The following is a 21,880-nucleotide window of genomic DNA, read 5'->3' on the forward strand; positions in this document are numbered from 1 at the left end:
TGAACTGGAAGACCCTCTAATCTCACTACGGTCTCCCGTTTGGGAACACTTTGGTTTCCTGATTAAAATTAGGGATGGACAAAGGCAAGTGGATAAATCCAAAGTTGTGTGTCGACATTGTTCCACGGATGTCGGGTATGCTGCAGGAAACGCGTCTAACATGTTAGCGCACTTAAAGCGGCATCATCCGGCAGTGGATGTTCCATCTACAAGAAAGAAAAACAGCTTAGTGCAAACACTCATAACTTCAGCATATAAACAACCTCTAGCAAGCAACTCTGACCGGGCCAAAGCAGTAACACATGGTATTGGAGTTTTTATAGCCACCAGATTATAACAATATTCAGTTGTTGAGAGCGCTGGCTTGATCTTGAATCTTGAATCTTGAATCATGGAAAAATGATTAGACCACCCTTGTTTCTTCAGTTTCTTGTTCATTTTAATGTCTGATACAACTAAAGGTACCTTTGTTTGGACAAATATAACAATGACAGACAAAATAGCTCATAAGAGTAAAATTTTTTGGCACTCATGTTGCTTATTATGGAGAGAAGTGTAAAAGTTGCTAGATATCAGCTCTAAATTCAAATCTTATTAGCTATATTTGTTATCGTCATCATATTTGTCCAAACAAATGTACCTTGAGTTGTACCAGCCATTGAAATGGATCAATAAACTGAAGAAACAAGGGTGGTCTAATCATTTTTTTCCATGACTGTGTACGATTAAACTTATTGAACCTCGCTATGAAATACCATCACGTCCTCACTTTAGCCAGAAAGTTATACCAGCACTTTATGAAAAAGCTGAAAGTGATGTCAACGAACTATCACACGCGCAACAGGGCTATTTAGCTGCAACTGTCCATTTCATTTCGCCGCAATGTTTAAATAATTCTTTTAATACAACCGTTTATTTTATTATTATTTTTCTATTTTAAAAAAACTTGAGTCAAATTTTTTTTGACATACCAGTTAAAAAAAGTTCTGTTTGCATTTTTTTTTGTACCAAAAGTTAACCGAACCGAGCACTTTAAGAAACTGAACCGAAATTACATTTTAGTGTACCATTACACCCCTGAAACAGTATAAACGCTAAGCACCTACTTCTACCTTGAAAGTAGTCAAAGTGCTTTGACGCCTCACGATGACTCGGCATCAGGACCAAGTGGGGGTTGAGTATCTTGCCCAGAGATACTGGACTGGGTCACAGGACGACTGAGGATGGAACCAGCAACCTTTAGGTTGAGAGACCACCACTCTGCCACCTGAACCATGCACCCCCATGTCTAGCTAACCGTCTTATCCATTGAGCGTGGAAGCTTTTTTTCCACCGCATGTTGTCGTCTTACCTCAAACCTGAAGACATCAGGGTGTGTTTTGTGTTTGATGGCTCTGACTTTTAAACTGGCACTCAGCTCCTCTTCACTACTTCCTGGTGGGCAGGGCATTGGATGGTGAGATGATAGAGTAACGTTTTCTGCGTATTGCTCGACAAAGCACAAACAGATGGATACAATTCTTACCACGTGTGAGTGCCACCAGCTCACTCATCTTCCTGTACTGGCCGAGCAGGTGTGTCAGCTCCTCAATGCGACGAGTCTGATCACGCCGAGCACATTGTCAGTCATCTCCCGTCACGCTTCAAATGTCCAAATAGCTTTCATTACCTTCTCATCATTGGAAGCTAAAAGAGACTCCATGCCCACCTTCAATCGCTGGTATTCCTGGTCTAGGAACGAGAGCACGCACACGTCAGCTTCACTCAGAGCATCTGACAGCGGACATGACAGGCATGCTAATACCACAAAATCAGCAAAACAAATGCATGCTGACAGGAATGTTTCAAAGTGAGCGTGCGTGTTCTTCTCCAAAAAGCCAAGCAGATGTACCTGTGCAAAACTTTAGCTAGCTCACCAAGGTTCAAATGTTACTTGATCCTGGAAAGGATAAGTGCAGTAGAAAGAAGCAACACATCTGTCGACTTCAGAAAACTACAAGTTCTTTAGAAAAGAGCCACACGTCCACAGAGTTCTGAAAACTACGAGTACCTTTAGAAAGAAGCAAAACGCCTGTTAAGTTCTGAAAACTACGAGTACCTTTAGAAAGGAGTGATATGTCCGTTGAGTTCTAAAAACTGCTGGATGCAAACACCACACATCACAAGGCAACACGCAGGCTATATGACTGATGGATGCATACGCACGTCACCTGATTCCGTTTTCGGCAAAAAAAAATGCCCCGGTTTTCGTACACCATCTTGGTTATCGTGCAGCCAAACATTGCCCATAACAAACGAGTCTATTTGCCTGCATATTATTCTGTGAATTTTTCTGGAGTGTGAGTGCTAAATAACCTGCCATGGGGCCAAAGAAAGTTAGCAATCTGATAAAAAAGGTGAAAAATACGACAGAATTCAGGAACCCATCGCAAAGTCCAAGGATGGTGTACCCTCATCACCGTCTTCACCAACAAGAGTTTTCACTAGGGGTCATTTAGATTTATTTAGCATTTATTTCTGCCTGTAAAACTACCATTATTCTCCATTTTTTGTTCTTATCTTTGGGTGTCTGAAAGAGATGAATTGGGTTTTCATGATTTCCTATTAGAAAATATTTATGGGTATTTGTACGGTTCAGATTTAGTCAGACTTTTTTGAAGGGATTACGAACGAAAACCAAGATTTCACCATATTTATTCATAGAATACAATGATAAAAGAAGGATGATGAATGTGTGCATAATTACAGAAAGCAAAATGATTGTGAATGTCAAAGAGATGATGTATAATAAAAAGCTGTGCCTTACATTTGTTCATCAGCTGTTTGATATACACTTCTTTTCCAGCAGGGGGCAGCAAACAGCCAAGAAGAATAAGTCAAAGAAGTTCACATCCTCACACACATTCACGTTGACACACACACACACACACACACACACACACACACACACACACACACACACACACACACACAGAGTGTCAAGTGTCATTGTGATGACGTCAGCACTTACCTCTCTCTGCGTTGTCATTGGCCGAGCTGGACACAAGTTGTGTCTGCAGGCGTTCAATCTCAGCATCTTTGGAGGCCAGCATGTGTTGCATTTCTGACATTTGAGCCTGTGGAAATAGGAATCATTTTATACCACATTTGTTGTGCGTGATGAGCAGCGTTGGGAGTAGCGTTACTAACGGCGTTACTGTTTTCCAGTAACGGGTAAATTCATTCACGACTGCTTCAAACAACAGCAAATGTGTTGTGGTTACTGTGGACTGATATCTCTATCATTTATTTGGATGTGGCGCCAGTCGCTATTGTGCAGCTGCTGGTAGGACTGTCTGGTAGGACCGTATATTACTAGCAGTCACTGGTAGGGCCGTCAGGTACTAGCAGCTGCTGGTAGGACTGTCTGGTAGGACCGTCCATTACTAGGTCCGTCAAGTACTTGCAGCCATTGGTAGAACTGTCCGAACCGTCCTTTACTAGCAGCCGCAGGAAGGACTGTTAGGTAGCAGCAGTCACTAGTAGGACCATCTGGTAGGACTGTCCTTTACTAGCAGCCGGTGGTAGTACCGCCCTTTACAAGCAGTTGCTGGTAAGACTGTCAGGTACTAGCAGCTCCAGTTGGGACGACCATCAGGTATGAGCAGCCGCTGGTAGAGCTGTCCTTTAGTAGCAGCCGCTGGTAGGTCCGTTCTTTATTAGCAGCCGCTGGTAGGACCTTTTGGTAAGACCATCAGGTACTAGTAGCTGCTGGTAGAACCATCCTTTACTAGCAGCTGCTGGTAGGACCGTTTGGTAGGATGGTCAGGTAGCAACAGCCACTGCTAGGACCATCAGGTACTAGCAGCAGCTGGTAGAACCAACTGGTAGGACCATCAGGTACTAGGCGAGTAGGACCGTCTGGTAGAACCACCAGGGAGTAGAAGCCGCTGGTAGGACCGTCGCTGATTCAGATATCAATACATAGTAACCGCAACACATTTCACTGTTGTTTGAAGTAGTCATGAAGTAAGTTATCCGTTATTGGAAAACAGCTGTTAGTCACACTACTCCCTACTACATAGGAAGCTAAATAGTTAGCCAACATGCAATTCATACGTCAATATATGTAAATATTAGTGTTGCGAAGGGTAAACCGATGCGACCGGATATCCGGTTTGACAAGCGAGAGACGCGATTGCATGGGTGTCAGCCTCCTGGATGGATAAGATTCAGCCATAACTCCTTAGATCAGGGGCGTCAAACTCATTTTCACCGTGGGCCACGTCGCAATTATGGTTATCCTCAGAGGGCCACTTTTTATAATTCTATTTTAGAAATTCGTTCATTAATTATTACATACATTTTTCATTAATAAGTAATAAAAAAATAGTCATTTTAAATTGGATTTGACAACCAAAAAATATAAGGTTTTCTGTCAATATTGACAACAAATACATTTAGCAAGAAAGATTGTCTTTTTGATAAAAAAAAAATATATATATGTTGTGTTTGTTCGTAATGTTAATTTTGTTTGTACTTTATTATTGTATTTATTGTAAATGGAAAATGTTTATTAAATTATTGTAAAAATATGTTTTAAATATTAAATGTTTTATTTTTTTGTAAAAATATTTTGTATATATTACAATTTTTACTTATTTAAATATATTTATATTAAGTAAAAACAAAATTAAATTACAGCATACAGCATAGAGTACATATAAAAATAATATAAATATAAATTTACAATACTATAAAAGCAAAATAATGAAAAATATTGCTTTAAAAAGTAGACAAAATCAATATTAATAACTAAAATTACAATGTATATAGAAATATTTTTTTAAAATAATATTAAAATAAGTGTCATTTTGACATGCATTATTCCAAGGCTTTCACGGGCCACATAAAATGATATGGCGGGCCAAATCCGGCCCCCGGGCGTTGAGTTTGACACTTGTGCCTTAGATGAATAGATTGTAGAAACATGCACCGGTATCGCAAGACTAGCAACTGCTTGACAGTCCCGGGCTGCCAGCAAAAAGATTGTTACACACGCTCCGTAGCTTAGAATGACTGAAGACTAGAATGGATGCAAAGAGCATTATCAGCGCTAGTGTAGCGTCCAAGGTGTAGGATGTCGAGAGTCACTCTTTGCGAGATTTAAATCGCTAGTAAATATATATATAGATATATAATTTTACACATTTTTAAATGTTAATTCATATTGACTGAGAGAGACTATTGCTACTGGCAGCCACCAGACTGCGCTCTAGCCTTGTGACAACTACATGATGCGCCGGGTGATTGGGAGTTTGGTGAACCTGCTTGCTCATGAGACTAAAAATCATAAATGCGATTTATATGTGTTCTCCCTTTTCATGATGCATTTTTTGACTGATGCAACCTACACTCCTGATCCGACTTACAGTGTAGTCAAACTGCGGTCAATATGTGATGGGCATTTCCATGTGCTTTCAATGATGATGTGCTGCTGACACATCATGGACTGAAGAAGGATGTCATATTGTTTGGGCAAAGATATTTAACAGTGGAGTGCCAATAATAGCTTTCTTAAATTGGGGTGAAATATAAGTGAAAAATATTCATATTCATATTCATCTTGCAGCGTATTCTGGTTTTGTGCGGGTCTACAATCTGGTTTACGGTCTCGTAGTGCAATCTGGTTTAGTGGGCGTCTGCAATCTTCTGGTATTCTTGCAGTCCATTCCGATTCCCAGTGACGAGATTAGCGAAGAAAATCGACGGATTTAAATTTTTAAAACATGAAATTATTATTTGTACGATTTTATTACCTTTAGAATTAAATTTTGAAGACTGGAAAAGCAATTATTTTTATTTTTATTATATTGAGGATTTAATTTTGAAGACTGGAACACCAATCTTTTTTATTTGTTATATTTTCTAATAATATATTTAGGTTTTAATTTTATATTTAGATTTAATTTTAAAACTGGCAAACCAATCTTTTTAATTTGTATTATTTTATTATACTTACATTTTGAAGAAAACAATATTTTTTATTTGTATTATTTCCTCACATTGTACTACTTGAAAACTGCAGAATAAACCCTAAACACTGAGAAACAATCTGAACGCCATCACTAATTAGTCAAAAATTATTCTATGCCAAAATATTATTTTCATACTGTCTCACACAGAAAATGTCAATAACGTACGTTGAACTACTACAACATAAAACTCATTTGAATCAATGTTTTTTCCTGATGACATCTTATGTCATACAATAAGTATACTACCACTACCAGAACGGTAGTATTGAAGGTGTGTACCATGGTGTAAGTATCCCAAGTGTACCTTGGTGGCTCCAAGTTGCTTCTCATACTGTCCCTTCTGCACCTCCAGCTCTTCCACTTTGTTCTTCAATTGCTTCACCTCTTCGAACAAATCCTGTGGCAGTAACACAAAGCAAAGCACAGCAACCGCTCACGTTTGAAATCATAATCTTGGCTAAATGGCCTGAAAGAAAACCTGGAAGAATCATAAGGGTTCATCCTGGCACCAAATGCCAAGATGAATGCAAACACTTTTCATTGGTTTCTTTAATACGAAAGCTTTTTTTAGACACACAATTTGTGTAACTGAATTTTAATTGTGTGAACTTATTTTTTCTACATGATTTTATTCTGAAAACAAGCAAAATATAAGACATAGAAAACTTGTTAACGACCTTCTAAATACTCATTTTCACATTATTCGAGCCCTCTGGACATCAAATACAGTTACCTTTACACACTTATTACCCAATATAGCAAACATAATAAAAGAAAATAAGACATAAGGCATAGAAAACGTGTTCACAACCTTCTAAATATGGGTTTTAACATTATTAAAGCCCTGTAGACATTGAATAACACCCCTATAGTCACCTTTACACTCATTTTACCTATTATAGTAGACATAATAAGAGAAAATAAGAGATCAACTGTAAGACATAGGAAACCTGCTTACGACCTTTTGAATACTCGTTTAACATGATTAGGGCCCTCTAGACATGAAATTACACCCCTATAGTCACCTTTACACTCCTATTACCCAATATAGTAGACAGAAAAACAGAAAATAAGACATATAAGACATAGAAACCCTGTGTATGACCTTCTAAATACTCATTTTAAAATTATTAGAACCCTCTGGACATGAAATAACACCCCTACAGTAACCTTTACACCCCTATAACCCAATATTTAAAAATTTGTGAATTAAATTTCTTTTTACATGATTTTATGCTGAAAATTTGAATGTATAAAAAATTGTAAGCAAAATGCGGGTTTTGACGCAATAAATTCGGATAAATAAATTTTGAGTCTAAAACAACCTATGGTAATAAAGGAACACATGAACCTTCGTATGGAGCGGTTAATACAGGACACACACACTGTACCTGAAAACACCCAACAAAGCATGCAGTTACCAAAACCATGACAGATTGAACCCATCAGCCAATCACAGAAACCTTGGACGTCTTCTCGTCTGCACCAGGAAAGTTCTGCCCTCAACATCTCCATTGGCCAAGCTTGCTCCCATTCCTTTTGTTAGTGGGAAGAAAAGCAAAGTGCCATGCAAGCAAACACGGCGGAACCTGTTTAAGTCCACACCCCTCGGCATAAGCGGTTGTCGACGCAACTGAAGCGAGCCGTTGCTTGCCTTTTTACTCCCGACTTTGTTCAGAGACGTACGGACGATGGGTGGTTTGTATGTTGACATGCTTTTCCTCTTATCCAACAGAGCTGCTGTGCTTATTATATTGCATGTCTCGCCAGTAATGACCAGAAAGTTTCTGTACACACGTGAATCTTTCTTCCGGTGGCTAACAGTCTAAAAAACATTAAATACAAGTACCAACAATCGGGTGCATTCTGTGGCGGTTAATTGGTTGATGACTCGACCGTGGCAAGCGAATTTCCACAAAATTGGATCCCTTTTTTTTTATAAATGGAATATTTTTCCTAGTTATTGAACAAAAAACCTGTTGGCAATCTCCTAAATATGCTTTTTAATATTATCAGATCCCTCTAGACATAAAATAACACCCCTATAGTCACCTTTACAATCGCATTACCCAATAAAAGACAAAATAAAAGAAAATAAGACATAAGACATTCAAAACTTGTTCACAAACTTCTAAATATTGTTTTTAACATTAGAGCCCTCTAGACATAAAATAACACCCCTATAGTCACCCTTACAGTCCTATTACCCAATATAGTAGACATAATAAGACATAGGTAGGGTCGTCCCATAATTATCGGGCCAACACTGGCATAAAAAATGGCCAACATCGGTATCGTTTTTTTGCCCTACACTAAAAGCCGATGCAGACCTTTTAGCGTTAAGCTCGCAAACTTGCAAATCTGCTGAACTTGCTGCATCATTTTGATCATCAAGAGAAAAGATCAAAGATGGCGCCCTCCATGGCAGACGTCTCTGTGACACTCCCGTTTTTTTCTATTTTTTGCTATTTTATTGTTCATTTTGGACATTCAACACACTCACGCAGTACATTACAACAGAGAGACACTTTTGAACATCGGCAGGGTTCACCATGAACTTTCATTTAGCCTCTCAGACTTTGCCTTTCTTCTGCGCCGGGAGAACGCAGCAGCCTGCGGACCTGGTGAGCTGAATACCCGGCGAGCAAAGCATCCGAGGCGTAAACGAGGCAAGCGGGCCGGCCTGCATGCTAGGCTAAAAGCTAGAGCGACGAGGCCACCGCTACCAAGCCTGCTGCTAGCCAACATCCGCTCTCTTGAAAACAAGATGGACGAACTAAGAGCAAGGATTACAGCTCATCGTGAGATCAGGGAATGCTGTGTCCTCACCTTCACAGAAACCTGGCTGACGGAGGATATACCGGACTCGGCGATCCAGTTGGAATCATTTGCTGCTTACCGGGGAGATCGGACTTTAGCGTCTGGTAAACACAGAGGTGGCGGCGTCTGTGTTTACGTAAACAAACGGTGGTGCACAGACGTACAGACGATGGAAAAGCACTGCTCGCAGGACATTGAGCTGCTGATGGTGAAATGCAGACCTTTTTATTTGCCTCGTGAGTTTAGCGCTGTGTATTTAACTGCTGTTTACATCCCACCACGAGCTAACACCGCTAATGCACTAGGCCTCCTGCATGACATCATTGATCAACACGAGACCAAACACCCAGACGCTGTATTCATTATATCTGGCGATTTCAACCACTGTAACCTCAGGACTGTCCTCCCCAAATATTACCAGCATGTGAGCTTTCCCACAAGGGAAAATAACATCCTGGACCAAGTCTACAGCAACATGAAAGGTGCTTTGAAGGCTGTTCCAAGACCGCACTTTGGAAAGGCTGACCACATCTCTATATTCCTTTATCCAACATACAGACAACTTCTTAAACAAGCTCCCCCTGTAAGTACAGCAGTTAAAGTGTGGAATGAAGAAACTGATCAAGTACTTCAGGACTCAAACTCACAAACTCACAAATAAGCTCCTCACACTTGGCCTGTCACCCTCCCTCTGTAACTGGGTGCCCCAGTCAGTCAGTCCACAATCGCACATCCAGCTCAAGAATTGTGAGCACTGGGACCCCACAGGGGTGTGTGCTGAGTCCGCTCCTCTACACACTCTTCACCTACGATTGCGTGGCCTCCCAGAACAACACACAATTTATTGGTATATACAGTATGTTTATGTTATGTTCTTATTCTTTCTTGTGTTTTCTTTCTTTTCTTGGGAGAATGAACAGAATAAGATTTTCATTGCATGGTATAACTGCTGTTTTACCATGCACATCACAATAAAACTCTCTTGAATCTTGAATCTCTTGAATCATGATGTTAAAACTGTTCTGCTCACAATCTTTCCCAAAATAAGGCACAAGAAACACAAATGTATTATTCTATAAAATATGTAATGCATGAATGATCTACTCAGAGATGAGTGTCGTAGCCAACAAAACAACTGTACTCATTTAAGAGTATCGTTACTTTACAGCAATTTTACTCAAGAAAAAGATATGTGATGTTACACATATCGGTATCGGTTGATGTTGGAATTGGAAATTTAGAGTTGGACAATATCGACATATTGGATTTCGGCAAAAAGCCAATATCGGACATCCCCACATATAAGGCATAGAAAACTTGTTTGACTTTCAAAATCTGCTTTTTAACATTATAAGAGCACTCTAGACATGACATAACACCCCTATAGTCACCGTTACACTCCTATTACTCAATATAGTAGACATAAGACAAAATAAGACATAAATAAGATTTGCGCTCGTGTTGTGAGATCATTCAAACCTGCAATAAAAGCCTGTTGTTCCGCCCATCAAGTCTGGTGCTTGTGTGTCTCAGCCAACATTACAGTAACATTAGTGACACCTAGTGACCAGTGTAGAATACGACATATAATCACAACCTCTTCTGAATGCTTTATAATTGTACTACTCTACTTCGTTTCGACATTTTAACGCTTGAAAATGTTTGGTTTAAACAAAAAAAGACTTAATAATAGGCTTCATTCATGAAATGATCATCATGGATGATCATGATCATCCATGAAAGAGCATGATTTATCAATTCATGCAGTTTTGAAAACCCGTGATAGAGTGAAGCCAAAAAATTTGAAGTGCAAAGTGGCGATTCTGCGAACTTCATCATGGACACTAAGCAGGGTGAAAGCAGAACACAGAATTGGAACCTGCACACAGCCACTTTCTGTTCACTGCAACGTAATCTTCAAAATAAAAGCATGGCATGACCCCTGTCCCACGCTACATCGCAGTTCGAACATCCCTCACTCTACTGCGTTTTTCAAACATTAATTCATTAATAAATCATTGTTATTTGACTACGGCCTGTTATTAGTCAAAAATATGTGTATTTAAACAAATTTTACATATGTTTTGCCCAAATCCAGCATTTTCAAGCATAAAAATGGCCAAATGAACTTAAAATACAAATACGGGCACAATAATAACATAACAATACCAACAATAACACGGGTTACTGTTGAGGCCATAGCCCACAACAAGCCATCGATTCTGCTCCCCTACAAGGTCATTTATTTTTAAATATTTTTATCTTATTATGTCCACTATATTGTCCACATGTCTAGAGGGCTCTAATAATGTTAAAAACATATTTAAAAGGTAGTAAACAAGTTTTCTGTCATTTATGTCTTATTTTCTCTTATATCTAATATATTGGGGAATAGGACTGTAAATGTCACTATAGGGCTGTTATTCCATGTCTAGAGGGCTCTAATAATGTTAATAACCATATTTAGAAGGTTCTAAACAAGTTTTCTCTGTATTATTTTGTCTTATTATGTCTACTATATTGGGTAAGAGGAGTGTAAAGGTGACTATAGGGCTGTTATTCCATGTCTAGAGGGCTCTAATAATGTTAATAACCATATTTAGAAGGTTCTAAACAAGTTTTCTCTGTATTATTTTGTCTTATTATGTCTACTATATTGGGTAAGAGGAGTGTAACGGTGACTATAGGGCTGTTATTCCATGTCTAGAGGGCTCTAATCATGTTAAAAAGTGTACTTAGACGACGATACCAAAATATCCCATTTATAAAGAAGGAGTCCTACTTGAAAAAACATGCTTGGTGTTTTTTTTAGCTTTTTAGTGCAGAAAAGAGAAAGACGTGTGGTCATGTTTCACATAAGAATTGTGGATGATGGGCAAAACTCCTTTAAGAAGGCACTTCTTTTGTGAGAACGAACACATTTCCACACGCCACCCATGCTGACCTTGAGTGTCCTTTTCCAAAGTTCCTAATAAGGAGGCGTTGCTTTTAGCTAGAAGAGCAGCAAGCTTGACGGTACCGTGGGCTGCCATCCAAACATTAACACAGGTGACACTGCTTGGGACGGTCCATTTGTGCAGGTGCCAGGGTTAGAAGGAAAGATGGTAGTGAGCTGTCTGAGTAGACCCACAGTCCTCCAGGTCATGCTTGAATGGAGGCAAGTGGACTCTTCAACAATCACAGAGAGTCCAGTTGCCGCCATTCTAGGAGAATGACAGAAGTTGTTAGTTAAATGTTGTGGAAATGTTAGCAGGTGCCGTGTGGGCTGGTGAAAGGAGTTGAAAACATGTTCATCCATCAAGTCTCCCTACATTTGCAGCCAGTCCTCCATTGCTCATCCAAGCATCAGAATCACACAGGCTCAGGTTGGCTCCGCTCAACCCAACCAGAGGGCCGTGCCCCCGGGACCGGTCGGACGGGAGCTCTCCCCGGTGGGCCCCTCGTTCTTCCAGCATCCGCTTCTCTTCAATGCGAGTGCTGATCTCTTCCTGGAAGCGACACATCTGTTCCTGGAGCTCGCTGATGAGATTTACCACGCACTGGTGAAGCACGGCGAGACGAAGCGATAGAAGCCAGACGTTGATGAGATGAGGAGGAAAAACGGGAAGGAAGTAATTGAGTTGGCAGTGTGCAATGATGCGCTGGCCCTTTAAGAGCCTAGTTTCCTATTCCTTTAGTCACAGTGAAGGGAAGAGAATGTCAATGCCCCGGTCACAGACGTTCACGTCACCTTTTTCTCTTTCATAAGCTTGAACATGTTTGGTGACGTTCACAATTCAAAGTTCAGACTTTATGAAAATGTAGTAGAAAATGACAAACACTAAAGACCGCCAGACACCTGCAAAAAATATATATATTAAGTCCCCAACTTACGAACACCCGACTTGCGAACACTCGTAGATACGAACACAAGCCGACTGGTCTATTTTTTAATGATTTTTTTCAAAAATTTGCCGTTTGTACCCCATTCGATACTTTACAGAGACGTTTGTTATCCGTTATCATGGCTGATAAATCGAGTCCAAGTGCTAGTAGTAGTGGCAGGAAACGTCAAGCAATTTCTATGGAAACGAAGGTGGCCATCATCAGGAAGTTGGACGGTGGCGAGGAAATGGCAAATGTAGCGCGTGCTTATGGAGTGAATCGCTCAACAATAGGAACAATTTACAAAGGCAAGGTTGGAATTCTGGAACATGTGAAGACTTCTGTACCAATGGCATCCACTATGATTACAAAGAGGAGAGGCAAATGCATGGGTGAGATGGAAAAACTGTATGCTTGACCACTCCCACCAACGACGTATGCTCGACCACTCCTCTTCAAAGGTAAATAACATTTATCATTACGTATTATTATATCACTTTTATTATTGTTTTTTTCATTCATTATCCTGGTTTAATATTACTATTGCATCCAAACTCATATTTACATACATACACATATACTGTATATGTATACACGTACATGTAGTACCTATATCATTGCTAATAGTACCTTTTACCCTACTTAAGAACAATTCCACTTAAGAACGGTCATCTGGAACCAATGGTGTTCATTAGTTGGGGACTTAGTGTACTGAGTACGTATACATAAACGCAACACGACCTGTCTTTTCTCTCAAATATTGTTCACAAAAGAAATAAATTAAAAAAAATAAATTTGTCATTTGTGTAAAATTTAGTTGGGAATAACCTGAAAATGTTAAGGGAATAAAGTCAAAGTATTACAATTGATTTTTTTTAACGATAGACAGTTGAAATACAGTCGTCCCTCGCTGAATAAATGATGGCTGTTTGGTGGTAGACTACTGTATGGTCTATTATTAAGTGATACGTAGTATTCTGGCACTACCTTGCACCTGACGTAACCAGCCATAGATGCAACGTACCCCTCCCACACATAGTGGGAGGGGTACGTTTTTGGCATCTTACTTTGTCCTACCTCACTCCAGTTGGCTGTTGGTGGTGGTGGTGTGCTTTCGCCAATTCTCTGGTAAATTGTACCTGAAACGCCATACGGCTGCGTAAATAAGGCGTGTATGCGCATTGTACCTTTTTTTGTTTTGTTTTTTATGTGTCACGTTTAAATTATGTGTCAGCATTTCGGCGATAGCGTGCCAAATACAAAAACAAAGAAAAAAGTTTTGATGACAATACTGTCAACGTGGCCGTAGCCTTTTAGTGAATGATATGATGCTAGTAGTAGTTAGACAGGGATGAGAGGTCCTAGTTGGGTGATGTGTTGTGGCTTGTTTCAAAGTGTCCACAGATCTTTCATAATCACCTCTGGAAATGTGTGCCTGGAGGATTTCAACTTCAGCTGTGCCTCGTGATCAGGACATACTGGGGAAGTCTCTTTTTTTTGCTTTTGATAGGAATGGAATATTTTCCGCTTTTGCATGGAAAAATGCAACATATGTGTGCTTATCTACAATGGAGAGATAACACACGATCGCAAGACCTTTCACCCGGAACAAAACTAACTCACAAACACGCACGCACGCACTCACACACTCACACAGTTTAATTCCTGTCTCCTGGCTGAGACGACCAACCACCTGGCCAAGACTGGTGGAAACCAGATCAGACCAGTAAGACCAACAAACAGTTAACGGGAAGCTTTCTGATCACTGATGACCATCTGGATCGATGAGATGGAATAACATCACTACACATTATAACAGCAAATTTGTCAAGATGAGGACTGAACCATTTTTTTAATTAGCAATTGGCCAATAACTGGTTTCATGGTCATATCATGAATGAGAGTTAGTATCCTAAACCCCCCAAACCTAACCCTAACTAACTCTAACCGTGACCCACTAACCATAACCCTAACCCCCGACCCCTAACAAACTCTAACCCTAACCCCAACTCCAACCCCCTAACCGTAAACCCCAACCCTAACCCATAACCAACTCTAATGCGAACCAAGCCCAACCCTCTACATGTATAAATTCATATAATATAGTACATTAAATATCATGACATTTTAATTCCCAAAATATTGTCTTCCTGCTCCAAGCACAATATGATGACAGAAATATTGTTGACGGGGGAAACACCCTGCGTGTGTGACCTGTCGTCACTCAACAGCTGACATGACGCCAACTTGGCTTAAGAGGAATGAATGTCAAGCACGGGAGCACGAGTCTACACGGGGTCTACGAGGTCTACAATCTCTGATATTCTTGTGACCCATTCTGGTCTTGTGCAGGTCTAGAATCTTGTTGATGGTCTTGTGACCCATTCCAGTCTTGTGCAGGTCAAGAATCTTGTTGATGGTCTTGTGACCCATTCCAGTCTTGTGCAGGTCTACAATCTTTCTGATGGTCTTGTGACCCATTCTGGTCTTGTGCAGGTCTACAATCTCTCTGATAGTCTTGTGACCCATTCCAGTCTTGTGCAGTTCTAGAATCTTGTTGATGGTCTTGTGACCCATTCCAGTCTTGTGCAGGTCTACAATCTTTCTGATGGTCTTGTGACCCATTCCGGTCTTGTGCAGGTCTACAATCTTGCTGATGGTCCTGTGCCCATTCCAGTCTTGTGCAGGTCTACAATCTTGCCGATGGTCTTGTGACCCATTCCAGTCTTGTGCAGGTCTACAATCTTTCTGATGGTCTTGTGACCCATTCCGGTCTTGTGCAGGTCTAGAATCTTGATGATGGTCTTGTGACCCATTCCAGTCTTGCACAGGTCTACAATCTTGAGGTCAGCTGATTAGTCATTTGTGATGGACATATAACTACTGTGTGTGTGTGTGTGTGTGTGTGTGCATGCGTGCGTGTGTGTGTGTGCATGGAGATTGGGGGGGTCACAATGCTTGCTGGTTGGTCTGGGATCAAATCCGTATTTCACCCAATCAAATGCAAATTCATTGTGAATTGATTGATTAAATGATGTAATGTTCACATGTTTGTAACTTACAAATTCAGTGGGAATCAAATACTTTAAGCGAGTCACTTAAGGTACTGACCTCCACTGATGTGGACATCCTATGTGTAATACTGCATAGCAAAGATGAATGCTAGTACCTGCCTATATACAAAAAGTTTGAGAGTATTCAAGTTAAACACAAGTGCTGAGACAGCGCTATGCAGTGATGATTCTGTACTGATACACAGCATATCACTGATATTACTCTTGCTCAATGAATGCATTGTAAGGCTCTCTTACCTCTGCTTTATTCTGCTTTGTCTCCACTGCATCCTCCATGTGTGTGTTGTGTGTGTCCTCCATGCTAATTAACTTCAGTTTCAGGTATGAGACCTCATCCATCAGGTCCAACTTCTGAGTCTCCAGGGAGGTCCTGCTCACCAGCTCCTGAGAAAACCACGCAGACGGGATTCCACTCGTGTAATGACGTGCGCAGTCAACGCATTTCTAGCAGAAAAATGTTGAGTAGGGGTTGACAGCCCTCCTTTCCTGAGTCCAGTGCTCTTCCCACACCAACTGACCGGGCCAGGCTAGGGGCCCAGACCCAATGACGCTAAATATACACACACTCACACAGGCAAGCCGGGGGCTTTATTAATAATACCCTCTGCTTGTGTGGAATGGCAGAAAAAAAGAGGATGAAAACCTTTTCCCTGACTTGCACAAGCACAACAGCCAGTGTAGCTTTCACTTCCTCTTCCTCACCACTCCCAATTCCTCTTCTTCTGAATCAAACCTCAATCAATTTGGAACAATGCTAGAATGCTAACTGTTAGCATGCTAACACCTAGCCTGCTAATGTAAAATATGTATCTAGGTTTTTAGTTACAAATATCTTTAAAATGCCAACAGTTGGCATGCTAAAATTTAGCATGACAGCGCTAAGTATTTCTGCAAGTTTATAACCACAAAAATAGTTAAAATACTAATAAGCTAACATTAGCACGCAAAGTATCTATGTATGATTATACTTATGAAAATGGTTAAAATGCTAACAAGCTGACATTATCATGCTAGCAATGCTAAAACTTGCATGCTACTGTTAACATGCTAAAACTTAGGATGACAGCGCTAGGTATTCCTGCAGGTTTATCCATCCATCCTTTTTCTGTGCCCCTTATCCTAATTAGAGTCATGGGGGTATGCTGGAGCCTATCCCAGCTGACTTTGGGCGAGAGGCGGACTGACTCACTGACTCACATACAGACAAATGACTATTCACACTCACATTCATACCTATGGACAATTTAAAGTCAGCAATTAACTTAATATGTATGTTTTTGGAATGAGGAGTACCCAGAGAAAACCCACGCATGCAAACTCAACACAGAGATGCCCAAGTGGAGAACATGCTAACCACTAAGCCATCATGCGGGCCTTCTGCAGTTTATACCCATGAAAATTGTGCTAACAAGCTAACATTAGCATGTTAACACCTAACACAAAAAATGTTAGATGTCTAAGTAAGTTTCAACCTATGGAAATCGCTAAAATGCTAAAAAACATTAGCATGCTAACAAAGGTAGCATATTAACTGTTAGCATGATAAAACCTAGTAGGACGGCGCTACATAGTTCTGCAAGTTTACACCCATGAAAATAGTTAAAATGCTAACATAGCATGCTAACAATGCTATCATGATAACATTTAGTATGCTAATGTTAAGTATCTATACGTTTTTCTTATGAATCTGGCAAAATGCTACCATGCTAATGTTTGCATGCTAACACTGAGCATAATAGCAGTAACTGCCATGTAAGTTACGACCTAAAGGTGGCTGGTTCAATCCGCTGTCCTCTGTATACCCATGTATCCTTGGGCACGAAACCGAACCCCAGTTGCTCCTCCTGCTGCGTCATCAGTAGGTAAATGTGGCAACAGCACCAAAGTACCTTGCAGGTCAAAAAGCGCGAGTCAAGTAGATAGTCCATTTACCATTGAAGATTCAACGTCCAAAAGGTAAAGCACAACAGTTGCAATAACCGAGACCGTGCACAAGAAACACGACAACATTTTTATTTCATGTGTTTTTGCAACACACCACGCACACTCACACAGTTGCAGCAAATCATGTCGGTGTCATGCACCGTTGCTCACATGAATGGACTTTAAGAGCACGGCGTCGGAATTGAGCAAATGACAGCTGGCTGGCAGTGTGACTTAGAAGCTTATAAACGTATAAGCCTTCGTCTTAAAATGTCATTAAGTGTGTGGTCATGGCCCAACCGGGTCAGCTGCTGCCACCCCCCCCGCCCAATTACGACAATCATGCAACGAATCATCCTCTCACCAGTCAAATCCTAGAAAATGCCCAATGCCCAAATGTGTGTTATGTGTGTTGGTATGTGCGTTACCTGTTGAAGCATCTCTTCAGTGGAGGCTAGTTTCTGCCTGTGCTCCTCCAAGGAGCTTTCTAGATCTCTGATCTTCTCACCTTGGGCCTCCACTTGGTCAGTCAGTACGCTCACCTAGTGATGGACACATTCATATTCTGTTGTTACACTACACATACCATCACTGAGTACAACCTTGACATAAGTTGACAACATTGTCAATTAGGGATCTTAATGGTCGGTATCGGTAATGACACACTTCCTTTGGCTGATTAATTCTAAATGCTTAACTGACTTTTCTCACACTCATTTTGCTCGCATTTGAGGTATAAATGGTATAAATGGTAAAAGGAAATCGGAATGCTAAATCAAAATCAAAATGTCAAAGACACAGTAAGTATTAAATCTAAACATGAATGTGAAATCTATAAAGTCTAAATATAATACATAATATACAAACGCTACATATAAATGCTACAAAAAATATAAACGTGAAATAAAATGTTACTTTTTTAAAAAATTAATGTTTCGCAAATATGAAACATTTATCATGTATATTTATCATGTGTATGTAACATACATATTTCAATTTGACATTTATACCTCGATTTAATATTTATATTTAACATTTAAATAACATCATTCATATATACCATTTATATTTTGATTTAGTGTTTAGATTTAACATTTATATTTAGCATTTACTTAAAGTATATTTATATTTACGTGTAATATTTATATTTAGCATTTATATAAAACATGTATATTTAGAGTTCATATTTATATTCATATTTTTAATTTAACATTTACATGTAATATTTATATTTCAATGTAATATTTATATTTATCACTTATATGTAACATTTTTATTTAATATTTAGAGTTAAAATTAATATTTATCCTTTATATTTACATTTAACATTTATATTTAGCATTTATATAAAATATTTATATTTACATTTAATACATATATTTAGATTTAACATTTATATTTATATTCAACACACTTATATTGGTATTTAACATTTACATTTGGCTTTTAGACCCAAATTAAACATTTTGATTCAGCATCATTTAATTTCTGCCTCAAATGTAAAGAACATGAGGTAAAGGTAAGAAAAACGAGCTAGATGTGAGAAAAGTGCGCTATATGTTCAAAATACATCAGCTCGTAAAAGTAGGATTTCATTTTTACATGTGGTATAATGTGACTAAGTGGGTAGGAAAGCCAGTATGGAGCATCTCTACTCTCACAGTGACAGTAGAACCCAACATTGCACCTAACATCGCTCAAGTCAACATTCAGTTAGTGCGCCGTGTGGCACCCAGGATGTCATCTGCAACGACACACTGACGTGTACAAGCCAACACACACACACACACACACACACACACACGCACACGCACACGCACACGCAGGCATACACAGACGCTATATTCATCTGATAGTCGCCGACTCTCTGTCACTTCACCTCACACACACACATTTTCTTTCAAGTTAATCTCATGGAAAGAAGTGCTTATACGAGCATGAAACCCAGCTACACACGCATCCTGTAATCAAGGCTTTCATGCAACAACACGCTTCTACCTCTGCCAAGCAACTTAACATATAAGATGATGATTTATGCGCTTGTAAGCAGTCACGGAGTAAAGGAAGAAATGAAGTGTCTCACCTCTGCAAAGCCTCGCTGCTGACACAAACACACAAATCAAAGTCAATGTACACAAAAGTACACATCCTTGTGTCTGTCCCCGACAAGCCGCGTCAGGTTCAGCCAAATTAGACAAGAAATTTACTTCATGCGTGGATTAAAACGACTTTTAACACCACAACAAGGCCTGTTTGGCAGAAAACAGTAAATCCTTCTCATTCGCACTCTCGAGGCATTGGATCCTTTGGCCTCGCATTCGAGACGGCCTCATCAGGTCATGCTCAAAGACTAGGTAGGACAGCTTTAGTCTGCGGGAATGGTGCAGGATGTAAAGTATTTAACCTCTAAAGGAAGCTGCATGGCCAAAGAAGAATGGTTGTACTCGTATGTGGTGCAGAACGACAGTCATTGAGATTCAGAGGCGTAAGACCTCTGTCAGCCAACAGCAGTCGTATGGGGGGAATCACACTCGTTAGCATTCTGTTCAGTTGTGTGCTTGTGAATATTCTCAATCGGGACTGTTCAGATTGTCTTCGAAGACATTTGGCCACTCATCCAAGCAGGCTTCATCAGTTCATGCTCAAAAACTAGCTAAGACAGCTCTAGTCCTCTAAAAGGTAGATGCGCGGCCAAACAAGAACGGATGCACTCTCTGTGGTGCAGAACGACAGCTGTTAAAATTTAGAGGCATAAGACCTGTGCCAGCCAACGGCAGTCGTATGAGGGGAATCAACCTCGTTGGTATTCCTCTGTATGCCTGTGAATATTCTCATTCATCCAGGTCATTGTACTCTCAGGATATTGTTTTGCCTCTCATCTGCACAGGCTTCATCAGTTCATACCCAAAGACGAGATAGAACAGCTCTAGTGTGAGGGAATGGTGCAGCATCAAAAATATTCTACTTCTAAAAGGTAGCTGCATGACCAACCAATAATTGTTTCACTCTTTTGTGGTTTAAAACAACAGTCGTTAAGATACAATGGAGTGAGATCTTTGCCAGCCAAAGACAGTCGTGTGGCAGAAAAAACCCTTGTTAGGATTCCATCCAGTTGTATGCCTGGCAATATTCTCAATCGGGACAGTTCAGATTGTCTTAGAAGACCTTTGTCATGTCAGAATTTCAGTCTATATGGGCACCAATAATTAATTCCCTGACCTCACTCTCAGGGGGGTGGGGGCATCTGTCTCTGCCCCTGGGGGTCTCGTTCATCTGGCGTGGGGTGTGGTCCTGGTCGCTGGGTGGGCCTGGTACCTCGGGGGCGGGCGGTGGCAAGCTTGGTGTCCCGGGTCTTCTTTGCTGGGCTGCCTGCCTGGGGGGGCTGGTGGGTGGGGGTGGGGAGGGGTCCGGGTCGGGTGATGGGGCGGGGGCGGGGTCGGGGGGGTCGCCCAGGGGGCGGCGTTGGTTGGCCTCCGGGGTGGTGGGTGGATGGGGTGCTGCATCCTGCGGGTGCCGGGCGCCTACTGCTGCTGGGGGGGCCCGTGTGCGGCTGGTGGCGCTGGCTCTCCCTCGCCTCCTTTGCCTCTGGGGGTGGGGCGGGGACTGCCCTGGGCCCTCCTGCTCGGCTGCCGCGTGGGGCCGTCCGGTGTGGGGTGTGGGGGCCGGCCTCTCCCCCTGGTGGGGGCGCGGGTGCCTGAGCCCAGCTGCCCCCGCGGAGCCATCTCCCCTGGGTGGGAGGGTGGTTTGGGTTGCCACTTTTTATTTATTTATTTTTATTTTATTTTTTAAAATTATTTTATTTTATTTTATTTTATTTCACTGATTTATGTGTGTGGTGTATGTGTGATAGGTGGGAGCTGCCTGTTATCCTCCGGCGCCTGTGGCTGTCCCCCGGGTGACGGGGGGCGCGGAGGTGGGGGTCGCGGATGTGCGGTTTGGGCTCGGGGTGGGGGGTGCGTGGTGCTGGGGTGGGGGGGATCCCTTGCTTTCTCCCCTCAGGGACGGGGCCGCTGTGGCTCGGTGGGTGGGGCGTGTGGGGGCCGTGGGCGGGTTGCGCGTGGGGGCGGGCGGCGTGGTGTCCATCTGCGTGGTGCTTCCCGGGATCGGCGGGGGGATGCTTGCTCCGGGGTGGGGCGGTCGGGGGGTGGCTTTGGCCGGGGGTTGGGGGTCGGGCTGGCGGGG

General features: G+C 41.3%; 1 protein-coding gene across 17 annotated transcripts in view; it reads right to left on the reverse strand.

Annotated features, from left to right (window-relative positions):
• ppfibp2b (PPFIA binding protein 2b) overlaps positions 1-21,880 on the reverse strand; it is a 130,590-nt gene that overhangs the window by 37,553 nt on the left and 71,157 nt on the right. For 7 of the 17 annotated variants that reach the window (XM_054777121.1, XM_054777120.1, XM_054777117.1 and 4 more), the window contains 10 exons: positions 19,782-19,796; positions 18,127-18,240; positions 16,013-16,159; positions 12,149-12,376; positions 6,322-6,414; positions 3,011-3,116; positions 2,807-2,836; positions 1,670-1,731; positions 1,526-1,601; positions 1,352-1,434 (listed from right to left, as the gene is read on the reverse strand). In XM_054777121.1, coding sequence (XP_054633096.1) covers positions 1,352-1,434; positions 1,526-1,601; positions 1,670-1,731; positions 2,807-2,836; positions 3,011-3,116; positions 6,322-6,414; positions 12,149-12,376; positions 16,013-16,159; positions 18,127-18,240; positions 19,782-19,796 — 954 coding nt within the window. The remainder of the gene's footprint in view (positions 1-1,351; positions 1,435-1,525; positions 1,602-1,669; positions 1,732-2,806; positions 2,837-3,010; positions 3,117-6,321; positions 6,415-12,148; positions 12,377-16,012; positions 16,160-18,126; positions 18,241-19,781; positions 19,797-21,880) is intronic. The other 10 variants (XM_054777118.1, XM_054777131.1, XM_054777127.1 and 7 more) reach the window with 7 other exon arrangements.

This window comes from Dunckerocampus dactyliophorus, chromosome 5 (assembly GCF_027744805.1).
Source record: "Dunckerocampus dactyliophorus isolate RoL2022-P2 chromosome 5, RoL_Ddac_1.1, whole genome shotgun sequence".
NCBI classification, from domain to species: Eukaryota; Metazoa; Chordata; class Actinopteri; order Syngnathiformes; family Syngnathidae; genus Dunckerocampus; species Dunckerocampus dactyliophorus.